Source organism: Alexandromys fortis, unplaced genomic scaffold, assembly GCF_014885135.2.
Source record: "Alexandromys fortis isolate MF-2015 unplaced genomic scaffold, M_Fortis_MF-2015_v1.1 scaffold_315, whole genome shotgun sequence".
Taxonomy (NCBI): Eukaryota; Metazoa; Chordata; class Mammalia; order Rodentia; family Cricetidae; genus Alexandromys; species Alexandromys fortis.
In genome coordinates, this window is record NW_026068188.1 from 88,284 (window position 1) to 107,596 (window position 19,313).

A 19,313-nucleotide genomic window follows, 5' to 3' on the forward strand; every position below is an offset into this window, starting at 1 on the left:
GTTGATTCCTGTGAGTTTGAGGCCAGCCTAGTCTACAAGCGCTAGTTCCAGGACAGGCTTCAAGGCTACAGAGAAATCCTGTCTCAAACCCCATCCCCCCAAAATATGTAAAAAAGAATTATTTTCAATGTCTGTTGGGAATGTGTAGGAGGATGGATAGGGTGCTAATGGCCAGAGTTGGGCGGAGAGATGCATATTTTCAAAATACAATGCATAAAATTCCCAAATAATAAATTATCACCAAAATATGTAATGTAAAATAAGAAGAGTATTTCTTTGACTACTACCTAGTGGTCCTACTCATTAGAATTCAAAATTTCAATAACCAGGCTTCTTAGTTTATAATTAGTTTATCCCAAAAGTTATATCCCATCTTTTAATTTTAAAATAGCATCTGCATAATTAATGAAAATACACAACACCTTATTTTTTCTAACTGATAAGTTTTAGAAATTCGATTGTTAGGATGCTTGTGTTTATTAACAATTATTATTTTTGATGGATTTCCCTTAATGCAAGTTTTCATTAGCTATCTCCAGGAGTATATCAGAAAGTCATTTCCTACTAACAACTTTTCCTTGATATCTTCAAAGACAATGTCAGAACAAGTCAGCTACTGAAACCAGTGATTTATATAGCTCTCATTTTAAGCTTAGGGAGGCTATTGTTTAGTAAAAGTCATGATTTCCAAAACCTGGTTTCAACTTTTGCTCTTGCACTTTTGGACTATGTGAGCATGAGAAACTTCTTCCCATACTCCGGTTGTCTCACCTGTTAAAACAGAGCTAATAAAAATAGCTGTTCTAGGTTCTCTGTCCTCAGCTGCCCCAGGAACTAACTGGGGACATCGCCCTGGGCACCTGGGAGCACCAAATCTCTTGCCAACCCTAAGATGGCTCCCTTAATTAAGATGTGTGCTTCCCTGCTCCCCTATCCAACCTTCCTTTATCCCAAACATCCCGTTTCCCAAGTTCCCCCCAAACTCCCCTTCTCACTTTTCTCTCCCCATCTCCCCTTACCTCCCTCCCACCCCACCCCCAAGATCCCATTTTTTGCCCGGCAATCTTGTCTACTTCCCATAATCAGGAGGATAGCTATATGTTTCTTTGGGATCACCTTCTTATTTAGCTTCTTTAGGAGATCAAATTAGACTCACTGACCTTTATTTATCTCTAGAAACCAATTATGAGTGAGTACATCACAGCCATACTGATGATGAATATCTTGCATATCACCATAGAACCTTCATCTGGAGATGGATGGAGATAGAGACAGAGACCCACACTGGAGCACCGGACTGAGCTCCCAATGTCCCAAGGAGGAGCAGAAGGAGGGAAAATATGAGCAAAGAAGTCAGGACCACGAGGGGTGCACCCACCCACGGAGACAGTGGGGCTGATCTATTGTGAGCTCACCAAGGCCAGCTGGACTGCGACTGAAAAAGCATGGGATAAAACCGGACTCTCTGAANTTCATGTTCTGGCTTTGTGGGAGCCTAGCCAGTTTGGATGTCCACCTTCCTAGACCAGGATGGAGCGGGGAGGACTTTGGACTTTCCACAGGGCAGGGAACCCTGACTGCCCCTCAGACTGGAGAGGGAGGGGGAGAGGAGTGGGGGGATGGGGAGAGGAGAGGGAGGAGGGGGGAAAAGGGAGACGGGGAGGGAAATGGGAGGCGGGGAGGAGGCGGAAAATTTTTTTTCAATAAAAAATTATATTTAAAAAAAAGAAAAATGAAAAAGAATGAAAAAGTGTTGAATAAAACTTGGTTTCCTCTCAAAAAATAAAATAGCTGTTCTACAACTTTAAATAGGAATGTGTGTAAAGACGTTAGATGGGGAGCTTTGATAAAGTATTTTAAGATGTTTGCTGTATGGAGTTGGTAGTACATGCAAGGTACTTCACATTATTATTAAGCAACTTGCAATGCCAGTGGTTCCATACAACTTGCATATGTAATTATTCTAAGCTTAAAAGAATTAATGTGTATTTACAGAAATTATCAGTGGAGCAAGGCTTTAACATTTGGGCTGGGCCTATGCAGTCAGAATTTTCTTATTACTTATCTTACCTTTTATTTACTTTGTGTATGTATAGAATAAATAATGTACTTTTAATTTTACTGTGTACTTTCCAAGAGTATTCCCAACCTTCTTAAGACTTCCATACCCTAGTGAACCTTATTCTTTAAACTGGCTGGATAAGCTTCCAACGTTTATCCTAAGTCTTCTATTCGCCAAGATGACTTGACTAGTATCCTTTGTAAAAGACATAAATGTCTTGTTCCCTCACTTCCTCTATCTCCAAGCATAGCCTCATTAACAGAAATCTCCACTTTTCATATCTTAGAAAATTTTACCCCATGAATGTCCAAGTGATATCAGCATATATTTTAGTATTTTTCTACCTACCACCACAAACATTAAGAAAACAAAGGTACAGAAACATGTTTTTACAGAAAAGCAGCAAAATGTCATCATAAGTGTGCAGAGAATGAGAACAGTTTATGAAAGACAGTGAGATTTATTTATTTATTTATGAACAGAACTGACCCATAATTACCAAGAGTAGCTGGATGCTCACAGGCACTAATTTCTTTATCACCATTATAAAAATGCACATGTTCTGCATATACACTTAAATATCATATGTGCATATAGTGAAATTAAGACTAAGCCTACATTGCACCTTCCAACTGGCTATTTGACAAAAGTTTCAATGTAAAGAATTTGAATATTTTATTTTAGGAAGTCATCAACCCAAGTTAAAAGTTCATAAACATATATGAAATATGCATACAAGTAACATGCATATACATAATATTATACAGACTAAACAAATTATTTTAAGGAACATATATGTACTTATGTATATACATGCAAAATCAACTAATGAAATAAGAGGTGATGCACTTGAAGGAGAGTAGAGAGGAATATATGAGTGAATCAGAAGGAGAAAAGAAAAGGGTGAAATGTAATTATATTATAATCTCAAAAATAAAACAGTAAACCAGAAAAATGTATCACTTTGAGTTAATAGAGTAACATATCAATCCTATATAATGATTGAAGTTAATTAAAAAATGAATGCACAAAGTATGGCTTTTTAGCATAGCTACAATATTTGAAAATCATTTTCATAGCCATGCTTACATATACGTACCAAAATATTATTTTAAGTAATTAAAAGCAAAAAAATGACTTCTATGGAATTTAAGAGGGAGAAATTAATTTTAGAAGTTTGTTCTAAAAGCCTTCAATAGCAAGCAGAAGCCAATGTTTTTCAAGGACTGTCAGAACACAAAGACGCACACAAAGCAAAATAGGTAAACAAGACAACAAAGCAAAATTCTGGGCAATGACTGAGCGAACAGGGACCAACTTGGCTTGGTGTGAGAGAATTGCAGGAGGCAACTCAGAGATAGGATTTTGGCCAGATCTCACTTTGATAGACAGCTAGAGTTTCTATTGTACATACAAAGCCTTGGCTTGTGTGTGGGGTCGTGCTCATGTGCAGGCACATGCTTAAATGCTCGTGTTAGAGAGCTATGGTAAAGGGAAAAGAGATAAGATTAAAGCAGTAATTGAATAGGGCTTATTAGACATGCAGAGTGGATGACTGTAGGTAGAATGGCGTCCTAAGCCCTGCTTACCAGAATAATAGACATCTAAAAATAAGATTTCTAAGTCAAGAGATTATGATTTAAGAGTTTTTCTCCATTATGAGACTTTCATCAACTGAACTCAGACTCTTCCATGACTTTAGTGACCTATAACAAGGTATTACCATGTTATGTCCTTCATAGGAATGTTCTAAAGTTTTACAAGGTAAAGTTCTCAAAAGGAAATTACATTTTCATCTCATTTGCTTTTGGATATCAGACTAAATACTAACATTTCATTATGCTGTACTAAAAGTAATTTTATTTATAAAATACAGGTACATTTAAGATATGTGCAAAATATAAAACAGCACAAAGATAAGTTTAAAGTCATGATGCATAAAATTTTATACAATTAGTCCTTAAGAAGCATTTTTAAAAAGTAAAGGCACATATTCTTATTAACAGAATGTATTGCTGAAATTTTTTACTATATTATTCTGTATAAGATAGACAATGCCAAAAAGAAATTTATAATATGATTTAGTTCAGTAATAAGACTGTCTTGTTTATCTAATACATTGGTGAATTTCATTAGATAACTGAAATAAAACCAGTTCTTTGGGTCTGACACTTCATTGAGGTTACTGTAAATTTCACAATAAATTTCCTGGACTGGGGAGATTTTTCAATGTACAAGTTTGAGGGCCAGAGTATGGATCACTAGCACACACATAGTTGCCAAATAGGTATGGTAACCTATCTGTGATCCCAGGGCTCAGGAGGCAGAGACAGGGACCACAGAAGAAAGCTGACTAAATAGACCAGCTGAATTGATGAAGTCTAGGTACAAGTGAGAGACTTTGCCTCAGAGAGAAACTGAGCCAGATATCTTAAGTCAACCTTTTGCCTTCACACACACACACACACACACACACACACACACACACACACACGCACACACATGTCTGTATGTCCACATGAAAACATGCATCCACTCCCACATACATACACATGAGAAAGAAAAGAGAGAGCAAGAAGGAGCGAGGGAAGAGAGTGAGAGAGAAAGAGAATGAAGGGAGAGAGGGAGGGAAGGAGGGAGGGAGGAAGGAAGGAAGGAAGGAAGGAAGGAAGGAAGGAAGGAAGGTTGGTTCCTACCAGTTTTTGTCCTGTCAGGCCTTCCAGGAGGTCTAGGAGGCGTTTCCCATCCTGCAGGTCACTGAAGAGGTTGTCTATGCGCTGCGTTCCAAACTGAAATAAAAAAAAAAAAAAAACACACCCACTTGAAGAAATTACAATTTTTTTATGATTCATATCTATGAAAAAGGCTTTGGAAATTTAAAACTATATTTAAGGGCATTTGATGTATCAACTTAATAAGTGGCCAGGAGTAATGGATGAAAAAGAAAGTTCAAGCTAATCATGAGGATCAAAGAAACTTTAACATTCAGACAAATGTACGTAAACTCTTAATGACAGCAAGTTGAAATTCAGAGCAGAATTCATCCAATTATTCTGTCATATTATTCAACAGCCTTTTGTCACACCTTACATACAATAATTCAGAAAGTCTTGTTCTCATCTTAAAACAAATCAAGTTTTGAGAATATCTGATTTATTTTCGTTAGTTAGCCAGTAGATAGTTTGAAGCCTATCAGACCTGGTAATTTTAGGTGGTCTTACACGCAAACACCTAGGAATCCTAGTTGGTCTCCCATCCAAGTACTATCCAGGCCTAACCATGCTTAACTTCTGGGATCAGATAAGATCCATGGTGTTCAGTGGGGTGAGGCTGTCGGTAGAAAAATTGGTTTAAACAGGGTGAAAATAAGTCTAATAAGGTTTTCACTTATTTTTCTAGGATATCTACTTAGAAATTCCATTAAAGAACCTAAAAATTACTATAATCACTAATAAGTCCTAAAATTCTTAGAGTAATTAGGGACAGGAGATGCTGAATTGTGCAAATGGATCTTATCATCGTTGCATCGTTTCCGTCATCTCAACAGTAATGCACTCATCTTATAGGAGCAGGTGAGACAAAGAACTTGGCTGTGCAGCCCCTTGTTACAAAACTAGAAATCATAAATCCAATGTTTTGCATTGGTTCTAGGTAACTTCTGAAGCCTCTCTCTGCTCCTTCCATCTTACCTTGCTATTCTTTCAACCTCATCTTTCTACTCTGTTATCTCGCACAGATACTGTTCCTTCTGACAGACACTCCAAATATTCTCTAGTTTTCATTTAAAAATATCCACAATTCCTCTTGGTGAGATTATTTCCAGCTCTCTTATCACCCAGATTATCAACAAAGACTTAGCTTATCTAGCACTGAAATTAATGGAACATCAACAAACCTATGCAAGATGCTGCATGGAGCTCATATTGGTAAATCAGACACATAATGCTCAGATGACAGTAGTTCCTTCCAACTTGGAAAACATATTCAAGAATGATAATACCACAAACATTAAATAAGTGTATCCAGGAAAACATAACTTTGATAATACCAGTCTGTGGACTCGAATCATGAATTGTTTTCTCCTGTGTGTCAAATAACAGGCCTAACATTAGTGATTTGCCACTACTCACAAGCCACTTAGATTGCAAATAAACTTTGTAAGTTACTTATCAAGAAAATCCTTGTACTCAAGAAAAAAAAAAACATTGATTTATCTCTGATTAAAGACATAAAAGTTGGATTGTCCCACAATCAGATAGCAATGTCAATGAATGGCCCTGTAGCTGCCTAGATAGGTGTCTTCTATGAAGAAAATCCTGGCTTCTGCAGGCAAGTCACTCATTCTTGTATGCTCAGGTTTTGTGATATGATATCAACTAAGGACAATTTTTTACAGTCTATTTTTTTTGAAATTATGCTCCAGTAGTTATTTTTGAAACTACAGTGTAAGAATGAAAAGAGTACAAAATATTAACATGCTGAAAGATTTTTAAAATGATTATTATGTATACTATTATGTATAAGCAAATGTTAAAACAGTGATATTTTATGACTCTTTAAGCAGATGACTGTATATTTCCTAATAATTCCATAAATGTCAGGAATGTAAACATAATACTGAGATTTTGTTTTCCAAGTAAATTAAAGTACAACTTGAAATGCTGTTTATTTCAGCAGCAAGTTTTATCAAAGTAACTGAGAAAAGAGTGTCTTCTAAAATTATGAAAAGAAGCATCTTCTGGATATGCCAGTTTTTAATATAAGCAAATGTATTTTTTTCTGGCAAAGATTGTTGTTCTTAGGCCATACCAGGCGTCTATATTGGTTGCCAGACAAACTCTGACAAACGAAGAAGAACAATGCTGAGAAACTGACATTTATTCATAAAGAATAGAAGGTGGAAAATATGAAGTGTGTCTCAGAGCACCTAATATAAATATCATATAGCACCAAACATATGTTTTGATTAGGGAAAAGAAGTAAAGACCAACAAGCTTAGAGAATCTTACCTACAGTCTAAATGTGACACAGACTCTGTAATTTTCCCTTTAATGGCAAATTTGACCAAAATGGAAGAGGAGTAATGATGATACTACTCTCTTCAAAGGTTCCCAAGTATAAATAGTTGATGGTCTTAGTGCAAGGAAGCAGCACGTTAGTAGAAAAGAGACTGATACTATTATTTTATCAGTTTTCAAAGCACATATATAACCAATGATGCACTGAAGTATCATAACAGAAATCCAAGTCTTATTTGTTCCACTGGCTATATTTTCATCCAGAAGAAACATGATTCCAGCAAATGAGATTGAATGAATTCATCCTGGATATGGCAGTATGAATTCAAAATCTTAAGGTTTAACAATTCTTTAAGAGCACATGCTGAAGCAGTTTTTGCTCTGCTTCCCTTAATGTATGTTTGCTTTAATGTAAAAGCAAATATCAAAGCACTTTCGAGTAAAATTCCCATCTACGAAAGCAGTTCTCAACGAAATGTCACAGAGCTTCAGATGCTTAGTCTACATGTAATATGACTACCCCACAGAGAGAAAAAACAATCTCATTACTCCTGCATCCTGCACTTGGTTTTAACTACTCTCACCTTCTTGTTAGACAGAATTATAGATACTATACTGCAAAGGATCACAGGTTACAAAGGCAGCAGAAGCTAACTTTGGCACTCAGGTGCCCTGTTCACTAGCTATGGTATCCTAGTAAAGCAAGTAAACCTTTGAACTTATTTGTAAAAAGGAAATTGATATAATAACAGCTCAAAGCACACTTGTGAAGTTTAAATGAAAAAAATGTTGTATTCTATAGGTATTGCATTTTGTGGGCAACTAATTCATATTTAATAAATATGGGTTGATTTTAACCTTTATTCTATTAGCGCTAGTGCTAAGTACTAGGTACATGTGAAATTTTAGCATGCTATTGAATCACGTAGAAAATGTTGAGCTCATTTGCAATGTATGAGTACAACCCCTATAATAGTAGATAATAGTATAAGAGTATAACTATAGCCCCTAGAAGCATAGTAAGGAAGGAGAACTGTAATTGTGAACATAAATCACTGAGAATGATGAAATGAATGGTGGATTGGGAAGCTCTTAGAAGATTCACGCCCTTGCTCTGTTGCTTCTTTGGCTATTTTAATTAAATCTCAGTTTGTTTCTATCCCATTTCCTCTTTGATATCTATAACATCTTTTTTTTTCCCCACAGGTGACATTTAGGGTAATGAAAGCATCCTATTTTCCTAAAATCCCATTGTTAATGGCTTTCTTTCAAGTGCAGAAAATGATTTTGTAAAAAAAAAAAAAGTGTCACATCCTTTTTGTGCCACATGACTCTGTGGCTCTCTGTCTTCAGTCCCTTTCATGACTAATGCTTCCTTTATTAAATGAACTCAGTGAACTTTTGCCATTACTCAGCAGATTCACCCATGCGGTTATTGACTTCTTCTTTGCTAACCCAAGTAGCAAGATGAAGTGATCATAAAATAACAACCCTTCTACAGTACTGTAAGTAAAGAACTAAGAATCATGGAAGCCCAGACAATGTTAAAAATATTAATAGGTGGGATAAACAAAGAGGAGAAAAATTAAAATAAAAAACCCAACTGTGAAAGGCTCAGAAATGCATTTGTGAAGCTGTTTACGTGGCCTCTAACTATTCGGAGTTACATCAGTCTTTTAACCTGAAAATACAGAAGGATCAATACAGTGTTCCAGTAAGAGGTAAAGAGCACACGGATAATTTAGCATGACCTTCTGGTTACAAAAAGGTCAAGCCTTGGATATATCTGTTGCTCAAAAAGTCAAGAGACTGCTCAGTGATTACAAATGTCTGGACACTGGAAACAGCAAAAGGACTGCAAAAGTGAGGATTCAATATCTCCAGGGAGGCAATGCTGCTGGACTGCTCAGCACAAAACGAAACAGCCCACTATAGTTTAAAGAGGAACTCTTCATAGGTGATATTTTTCCTTAAGTATGGTTTTAAAAAATTTAACAACCATTGTATTGCAGCATACTATACATACAGNATCTTAAGCTATATAGCTCAATGAATAGATTCATATTACCAGCAATCATACTTGTAAACAGAGTAACAACCTCATGACACTTCTGTGGACTAGCGTGTTTAAGAATGAGCACTATACAAATTGTGAACAATACATATTAATAATGCTTTACAAGCCTCTCAATAAAGACAAATAAAACATGCTTCAGCTTTAATTTTAGGAATGTAATGATTGAAAGGGTTATGGATTATAGAGAGAGAATTTGGAAAGAAAATTTCACTCTGATAAAATGTGTTTTACAAAGTACAAAAATTGTAATTTTATGAATGAAATTTACATTCACAATGCTTTTATTGAAATCCAAATCTTCTATATTCTTATGAAATGTGGGCAAGTCTCCCTTCTAATCCATGCCTGATTATTTCAGCTTTTAAAAACAAAATATTGTATTACCCAGATTGTGTGGTAATGATGTGAAAATTTTATGTAGAATGGAATTTCAAAAAAATAAGATATGCTTAAAAGATGCTAACTATCATGAATTTATTCCAGTATTTTGAATGATAATGCTCATACTTCTTGACAATTCCCTCTTGTGAGCTTAGACTCAGAGTGATCAATAGCACTGTCTAACTTGATATCATAAAGATTAAATAGCTAATAAATGTAATGTGTCCAATATAGTCCCCGATTGAGAAAGTGTTTGATAAACTCAAATTGTATTTCTTGTGTCATCCCTCATGTTAAATGTTCCTACCAGGCAGTAAGGCTCCAACTTTGTTTTGAGGATCAATCGGCCATTGCAAGAATGAGTAATATTGTAAAAGCTTATCAAAAGAATGTTTGCAAAGATGAAGATAGAGTCTTATGAAACCACTAGAATAGAGAAGTATGTTTACTTCTAGACTCAGAGAAGAGAGCAATTTTTGGCCTGTAGACAATTAAACAAGTAAGAAGGCTGCCTGAGAGGATCTCCCATCACTCAAGTGTCCTTATCATTCTAGATGCTTACTTTCATGTTTCTTTTAAGAGCTGCCATTAGCCAAATAAATGCACCTGGAAATTCTTGGGCTAGGGAATCTGCCAGTATAGTCAAGATAGTTACTCGGGAGAGAAAAATGAGAAAGTGGATGAACCATCACTATTTTGACACTTCACACATTGCAAAAATTTGTCGCAGACATCCATGTCAGGCAGGAATTGAAAGCCCAAATGTTCTTATTTAGGCTTAATCTACCAATTATATCTCCAGGAATGTCATTGCAAAAAACAAAATGTATCACTGGAATACATTTTCTTCTTTAACAGGAGTATCGAAGTTCTGGATTGGTCTTAGGATTTAACAGATGAAAATTAACATGTATTTATTCATTATCACTTAGCATTAAATACTTTTAGAGACACTTATGTACCAGAAATAGCACTAAAATCTGGCTGCAAAGATAATGAAAAAAAAAAAAAGCCAAGTTATTCCTTGGAGCTAAGAAGTACTCAACAGTGAAGTTATATAATAATTTCACATTCACCCCAGTTGCAAAATGTCATTCTATTCAGCAGTGCATCTCTATAAAACATAATCATTAGCATCCAATGTGTATGCTATAGTATTAAGTGCATAAAAAATGACTCAGGCAGATTTCACATTACAACTTTGAGCAGTAGCAACACAACAATCAAAGGCAATCAAGTCATTGTCTATAAATGGTTTATTTCAAACAATAAAGGAAAAACATGATTAACAAAGTCAGCATGTTTCATTGTCTGATAAAATCTATGTCTTACAAACTTTGTTTAAAAAAATGAATTTTTTACTTAGACTTCCTATTTACCATTTGTAAATTACCATGGATAATCCAAGTTCATTTCTCCATGTTTTCAAAAACTAAAATTTGCAAAATTTGGTAATTTTGTATCATTTATTATTTTATATAGCTTTAATGAAATTAAAAAATGTAACATAGAAGACTTACAATATTTGAATTTAATAACACTTTTTATAAGAATTATATGTTCCATAAACATTGAAATACTGAAAGATACCTTTAATTTTTATACTAAATCACATAGGTAAATGATTTATATTTGGACACATAGTGATAGGCAAATAAATGAGTTATGATCTATTCCAATAAGCATTTTACATAAAAATATAGCATGAAGTTGTCAAAATGAAGCATTTTGAAGTATGTAAACACACATACATATATACAAGTCATATACAAATATGACATAATAAATAAGATTACTGAGGAAATACTATCTATCAGTACTTTTAATGAAATAAAATCTAAGGTGGTATAAATTTATTCACACATGTAAAAGCAATGACCTAAGAACATTCATGTATTCAATAAATAACAAATTTATATTTTTATCTTTAATTTATATATATTTTCCTAGTTACAGTCCTGGGCAATTGTATGTGTTCAACGTGTGTGACAAAACATTGTTTTTTCCCCTAATCATGCTATTCTGCTGCTCACTGAGGAAGTGAACCTTGGTCAATTCATAATATCTTATTTGACTATACTGAAGGCCACTTCGTAGACACTAAACCAAGGAAATGATTCATAAGGTATAGAATATGTAAATATGTAAGTAAACACTTCTATGCCTCTTGTATTTCTATTTCCTTCTAACAAGTTGAACCAGAAGATGTTTCCAATATTGTAGTAATAGGACATGGTTGAATATTGGCTTTTTCCATATGAATCATTTTCACATAGATTTTTTTCATTAATTTTTGAGCCAAACATAGTGTACCTTACATATTTTACTTTAATTAACTTCTACAATAACCAAGGAAACCCATCTATAATTTATACATAATAAATTTGAGGCATAGAGAATACAAAGAATTTTTCTAAAGTCACCACAATTAAGCATTACATAAACTCTAAATGTAGACCCTTTACCTACCAATCGCTTAACCATTCTTGCTATCTAAATGTTGTTTAAGTTATGGTGATTTGCTTATAATATCATTCAGAATTACTGATAGGTAATTATAATTTGGGCACCTTCATAATCTCCAAAATGCGAGTTTTAAAACTTGTTTTTGTTGTTCACTTTGTTATTTTGTTTATCGGGTATGAGTGTTCTTCTTCTTCTATGCACATGTCACATGCCTGCAGAAGCTGGAGCAGTGAGAAGAGACCCTGAGAACCAAACCTAGACCAGGTCCTCTGCAAGAGCAAGAAGTGCTCTTAACCACTGAGTCATCTCTCCACTCTCTCAAGATAGCAATGTTTTCATGTAATCAGTTCTTTCTGTTCTTTCCCTTTAGTTACTTAGTGTCACATGCTATTTGACAAAAGTAGTTATTCTTTATGCTGGGCTGAATTTGTGGCAAGCTAATTGGCAAAGTGGTACTTCTTTCATATCCATTATGATATTTTTATCAGGTTTAGGGCTGTGAAGATGGTTCAACCTAGACTGATATCCACAGTGTTGAGTACAGTAAGTACCCTGTCTCAAGTAATAATGTAGACTGACACCCAAAATTGTTCTCTGACCTCCACATAGACACTACCACATATGCTCATCTAGTCACTTTCCAAGCAGACACCCATAAATACATACTCACAAAGACTAAACATTTGAAAAAAGAACGAAACCTGTAAATTGTTATATTGATTAACACCAGAGATTCTGTTAACTCCTTGGGATATCCGTATGACTGGCATTCTTAACAAATATGGCAAAGACTGCTCCAGAGCAGTAACTCAACTAAGGCAATATTGTCTAAAGGTTTTGAAAACTATTCTCTTGTTATCATCAACTAAAGTGAAAATTAAAAATACAGTCCTAAAAGGTGATGAGAATTAAATTAGCAGCAAATAAAATAATAAGTTTTGGGTTTGTGCATTTACTTCAGGCATTTCATAAACATATAAACATGCCAGTTGCATTTTAAAATCCTCCATTTATTGGATTTATTTTGAAGAAAATGGTACTTGAAAGCAAATAGCACTTATTTAAACTGCTCTTCTGGTTTTTCTCAATTGTGCAGAAAATGTTGTTAAATTATATAACACTTCACTTGTTTTCATCACATGTCAAAGGAGAGAGGTATTTAAGTTACACAACATTTAATCAGTATGAGTCACGTGTTTCATTCTGTCCCCCACACCAGGAAGAATAGAGAGATGAAAGGTGTTTTTTTTCCCCTTTACCTATTGCTATTGTTTTCACAGATTTTGTCACCTTCTCGGAAAGAGGTGTACTTTAAAGCAATTATAATTATAATCCTCTTGAGACTGGTGTCATAAATGTGCTGCTGGTACAAATAAGGGAGATATTTTTTTCCATTCTGGGACAATAACAGAAAGCAGGAGTTTCTCTACTGATTCTTAAAAGTTGAATAAATTATTAACAGGAAAATGTGGAAGGTGGAAGAGAGTAGAAGCACAATGACCTTCAGATGCTAGGATCAAATTTCCTTTTATGATTACACTAATCGCAGTAAGCCAGTTCTTTAAGCATAGGTTCTATTGCGGGGCAGAAAATGATCACATTACAGATGTATAAGAGACTACATCAGAGAATATTTGCTATGGCACTCAAAGAAATATGGACACACATCTATTGTCTTTAGACTTTTAAACATGGCTTCTAATTTTGATACACTCAAGCCATATTTTAATTTTAATAATTAGTCATGTTTTAACAGTGAATACTATTTTAGAAAGACTGATATTGGCATTGTTTAGAGGCTATTCTTGTGTGAAAATATTACTTGGCAAGGGAACTACATTGTGCAAGAACATCTGCTCTAAATGGTTTATTAACAGCAAAATTGGTCCAAATATTTCATCCTTTAATGAGTCCATGCCCTTTACAATGTGGTCTCGCTGCTTTTCTCTTCCTCATTTCCTGCCTCTTGAATCTGTGTCAGCCCCTGACTTGCTTTGACAAGTAAAATGAATCAAAGAGGTTTGCATCCTACTTCCAAATGTTGACCTCAAAAGGGTTAGAGCAGTTTTTCTGTACTCTTTGTGAATTTTTTTTCTATCGAAACACACGTGAGCCAGGTTTGGAGAAAATGAGAGACGTGAAGGAGAGACAAGTCACCCTAGCTATCTCATAGGAGAGTGTTACAACTACGAGGCAACTAGGCATCCAGAAAAAAAGCATAGTTACAACCAGCAAGTCTATTTTGTCCACCCAGAGCAACCTAGGAACACATAAGGAATCTTATCAAAGAAAAGAAAATTGGTGTGTCATACCTGTACACTTGAAATAATAGTGTTTGTGTTAGCTGAGATTTGAGGTGATTAAAAAATGACAATGAATCAATACTTGTCCATACACAAGACAAAGACATCAATGATTAAAATCTTTATGAAATATCATTTTTTTTCAAAGAGCTCTTGAGTTTTTTGTGGGACAAAGTGCTTCAAGCTAGAGAACATTTATTGCTAAAATTGATGATGGGCACAAAGAGGCTTGGTCCAGCAATTACTCTGGAGGAAGGCAGTCAATATATTTTACACAGCTCCTATAGCTAGCTAGCATCCTTCTTCAATGATGATTATGATGATAATCTAATTATTTGCTAAGAGCAAATATTATTAGTTTTTGGCTTCATAGAAAAATAAATTGAGCAGTGCTGAGTTTTCAAAAAAAGTCTAGAACAATGTTTAGTAAATGTGTTCTTTTAAACTTTCTGTAATCGTTATATACTATATGTACACACTAATGTGTAGCTGTATATGTATGGCAACACAAATGTTTTAGTTCTGACCCAATATGTTCATTTAAAGTCCCGTTGAGGAAATAAAAATATTCAATATACCTCTCTCATTTTGTTCCTATGTGGTAAAGTTTCATTCTATTGTCAGTTTGAAATCTGGCTTATCTCCTATGCTTCATTCTTCCAGTGACTTGTTATTTAAAAATAGTGAGTCAAAATAATTCTCAGTGAGCTAAAACTGTCACCTTCACTTAGTTTTTCTAAAAACAAACAAAAAATGCTTTTCTGAATGGCACCCCAAAGGATGGAGTTAATGTTTGTTTGTTTGTTTGTTTGTTTGTTTGTTTGTTTCTCAAAATAGGGCTTCTATGTCCTGGAATTCACTTTGCAAACCAGGCTGGCCTTGAACTCATGAAGATCTGCCTGCTTCTGCCTCTCAAGATCTCGGATTAAAGGTATGCACCACCACTGCTCGGTTGTAGCTAACATGTTTGAGGGAAGCATAATAACATTAAGAGAATAACATGAACTTTTCTGCAAGTTGATTATTAAAATGTAATTGGTAATCTTCATTTCAAAAATAGAAAAATCATATAGTCCAGCTCCTAACCAAGCAACTATCAGCATCCGATACCTGCTGGCAAAGGAAAAATCAACTTTCTTCAATAGAATGTCACTGTCTGTCAACCACAGTCCATGGCTGGCCCCATGCCTAGTGGTAGTGGACCAACACAAAATGTTCCATGTTTTTGTTGGTGGTGGTTTTTTGTAAGCACCTTTGTTTTGTTTTGTTCTGTTTTGGTAAGATTTTTTCTCTTATTAGTTTCCTTCCTTCTTTTGTTTGTGTCTGCCTGTTTGTTTTTATTTGGTTTTCCCCACCCCTCCTTTGGATTGGTGTTTTTTTCGGGGGGGGGGGGCAGGGAGAGCTTGGAGTTAGTGGGAAGAATATTGGAGTGGGGGAGGAGAAAGAATATGATCAAAATATTGAATGAACAAAAGTAATTAAAAAGGAAAATGTCTGGTTAGATAGTTCAATGGTAGATCACTTGTAATACGGAATGAATGATAACTTGGTTGAAAGGTAGAGATTCTATTAAATAGCAATATGTTTAAAGTTGCTGCTCATTCTTCTTGCTAAATCATGTTCAGTTCTACCCTTAAATTCAATGTTTCTTGAACTATATTAGCAATCTTTTATTAGAGTTTGTGAATTACAGATTGATATTTAAAAACAAAAATAAAAACTATTAATTTTGCTTCATTTCATATTTGATTTATTCTGATTTTATAACTAATAATGTAAATGAAAAATTATATGAAAATAAGCAAGTTAATCTCTCTGTTGAACTAGTGTCAACACAGGAAATATATTTGAATGAATTCTCTACTTGTACATAGCATAGGTTTTAACTGAAGATACCTATATTCCTTTTAAATTATATTATTTTAGCATTTATGTGTGTGGCTGTTTTACCTGCATGTATGTTTGTATGCCACATTTCTGCCTGATACCTGTGGAGACCAGAAGAAGGTGTTAGATCCCCTAAAACTAGAGTTGTAGATGGCTGTGAGGCACCATGTGGATGCTGCGAACCAAACCTGGATTCTAGGAAAAAGCAGCTAGTATATTTACAGAGCCACATCTCTAGCCCCATAATCATCAAATTGAAATCCCTGTGTATTTGTTCTTTCTTTGCTTCTCTTCGCTAGTTTTACTTATATTTATCTTTAATTCCCATTATTTTCCTTTATGGCAGTGCCTTTGGTGGAATTAGGGTGCTGAAATTGAACTCAGGGCTTTTTGCCTTCAAAGCATGCAGTCAACTACTAATCTATACTGGCTGTAGCTTCATGAATAGCTATCCCTTGCTCGTCACTTCTGTCAAAACCAGCATCAGGTAACTAATAGAAAAAAAAAAAAAAAACCTTTGAAACTGCGGGGGGGGGGCGGAAGGAGAGAGGGGGGAGAGAGAGAGCACAATTCTATGGAAAGTTAGCTTCAAGTTTCACAACAGTGAAACAGTGAATAATCTTGGTATTTATGACTTAATATGAAATGAGAAAAGTTATAAATCAATGTTTTTAAACATTAGTATGAAAAGCTTATTATGAATTCTCTTTCTTCTCAAATCAGTTTTGCCAAGGTGAACACATTCCACAAACTGAAGACAAGCCAAGATTATTCACCTTAAGAAAGACAAAGAGCTCACTATGTGGGGCAATCTCATGAAGAAATAGAGAAATACACACTGGTTCATTAAAGCATGTGTAGGAAAAGTAACATGGAACATCGAATATTTTTTATCTACCTTACAAAGCAGGTATTGTCTTCTTATAACACTTCAGTCACTACCAAAACACTCCTCATAATCCAATTTAACAGCTCCTTAGAGACACTTAGAAATGATCATTAAAAAGCTCTTTGTCTTTCTTAATGTGTTCTTTAGTGAGTAAAAACAATTTGAACAAACATTGATCTTATTTTTTTTTTAAATTAAACAATCTGGGCATAGTAAGTGAGAAAAAGACATAACGCAATAATATTGCAACCATCTTGCATGTTTATCCACTATCAGGTGCTGATTGATTGAATATCTATAACAGTTCAAAAGTTGAAAATGGCTATTATTCAATTGACATATAATAGGTAGCACATAGCAAAAATAATAAAAACGAAAACCACCACAATGTGATGTAAAAACATAATTATAATTTTATAAGCATGAATTGCAATAATAATCAAAGTTTGTCTATGTCACCAGAAATCCCTGAAGTAAGATTTTCATGATCATATACAAAACCAAATGTAAAACACTGTCTGTTGGGACACTGTGATATAACACAGAGCATTCATGATATCCTGAGATTCATCTTTAGCATGAAAGTGTTGAACAAGAAGCAAGTAAACATGAAGGAATACAAAAGGAAAAATGTAATTGGGCCTAACCAGTAGTGAATTTCAACTGTCGCTGACTATGTTTGTGTTCTTAGTATACAGGTTTATAGGCTTTCAACACCCTTGATCCTTTACAAGTGGGGATTCCATTCCTAGATTGAATAACCATCCTCAATTCTGTCATATTTTCTCATAATTTTACTCTTAGTATATTGTTCTAATTTTTCTTCTGCTTTACAAATACTTCACCACTCTTTTTTCATTATGTTTTGAAACTCTTAAGTATTGAAAATAAATCTTGATGTCCCCTATCTTAGCTGTGCTATTTCGAGCTTTCTTTCCTTACAAACTAAGCTTCATTAAATTTATCTGCAATCATAAAAGGTAAAGGATGGTCTCCCTACTCTTATTACAGTTATAATTTCTCCTAACAGAACCAAGTTGCTTACTTGGCCCTCCTAGGATTGGATTGTTTGTGTCTTCAGGCTTCTGGAATCCACCATATTTGAGTTCAGATTTTGAGTCTGTACCTTCAGCCACTTTCTTCTGGTACTTGCTTCACTTACTCCTCTCAGTCTACTAGGTTAAGTTTGTCTTTTTCCTCTCTCAGGCCCAGAGATACCATTTATACCTCGCTGTCATATTCTTTGCTATAATACAGCTTGACATCAATACAAACTTGACAATCAGTCTTGATTGCCTGAAAATGGCACACTGGACTTTCAAACTCTCATTGTTCTTGACAAATTTTGCCACCATATGAGCAAATGGTTCAAAATTCTACAGGACAGTTATTGTCTCTCTGATGCTTAGGGAAACCCCTTCCTAGTGGCTTTTCACAAGGCCTTTCATGTGGGTCTCCACTTCTCTACTGGTTTCTACAGTCTCTTTTCCTCTAACCCAGCTTTCCCCCCTTTTTTTGCACTCTCTGCCATGATTGCCCCATCCCTTCTTTCTTTACCCTGCACTAATTTCAGGGTAATCTTCCAGCACAGGACTGGCAGATAGATTTCACACATATACCACTTAACAAAATACATAAATCTCTTCTTACTATAACAGACACCTTCTCAGGATATGGAGAAAATTTCCCTGCTATGACAGAAACTGCAGAAATGGTCTGTTCCCATCTCATGAATAATGCTTTGCTCAGAATTGAACTTTCTAGATCCATACAACCAGAAACTAGCCTGGTATTAATCTCTAAAATCACCCAGTTTGTTCAAAGGGCCTTAGCATTACAGTGGCCTTTCTACATTCCGACCTACCCCAGTTCTCAGGAAATGTATAAATGGCTAATAGACTCATTAAGACTCACTTTTCAAAGTGATCTTCTCAACTTCCCCTTTCTTGAACTCAACTCCTAACTCTAGCCCCAACTCACATTTGAGTCATGCTCTGAGTTCCTCCCTTCCTCGACCTATTTGAGCTAATATAAAACTGTCATTTTGCTCTTGAAAATTTTACCTTTGGATTGAGCTCCACTCCGTAACTAATTACCTTCTTTCACTCTTTTTTTTTAATTTAATTTTGTTGAAAAAATTTCTGCCTCCTCCCTGCCTTCCATTTCCCTCCCCTCCCCCCCTCCTCTCCTCCTCACCCCCTCCCCCACTCCTCTCCCCCTCCCCCTACTC

General features: G+C 35.0%; 1 protein-coding gene across 1 annotated transcript in view; it reads right to left on the reverse strand.

The window, feature by feature from the left end:
- The window catches only part of LOC126492796 (dystrophin-like), a gene marked incomplete at its 3' end in the record, with an annotated part of 366,806 nt that overhangs the window by 23,352 nt on the left and 324,141 nt on the right, over positions 1–19,313 (reverse strand). Inside the window, exon 3 of the mRNA XM_050129372.1 lies at positions 4,759–4,851. Within this exon, the coding sequence (XP_049985329.1) occupies positions 4,759–4,851 (93 nt within the window). The remainder of the gene's footprint in view (positions 1–4,758; positions 4,852–19,313) is intronic.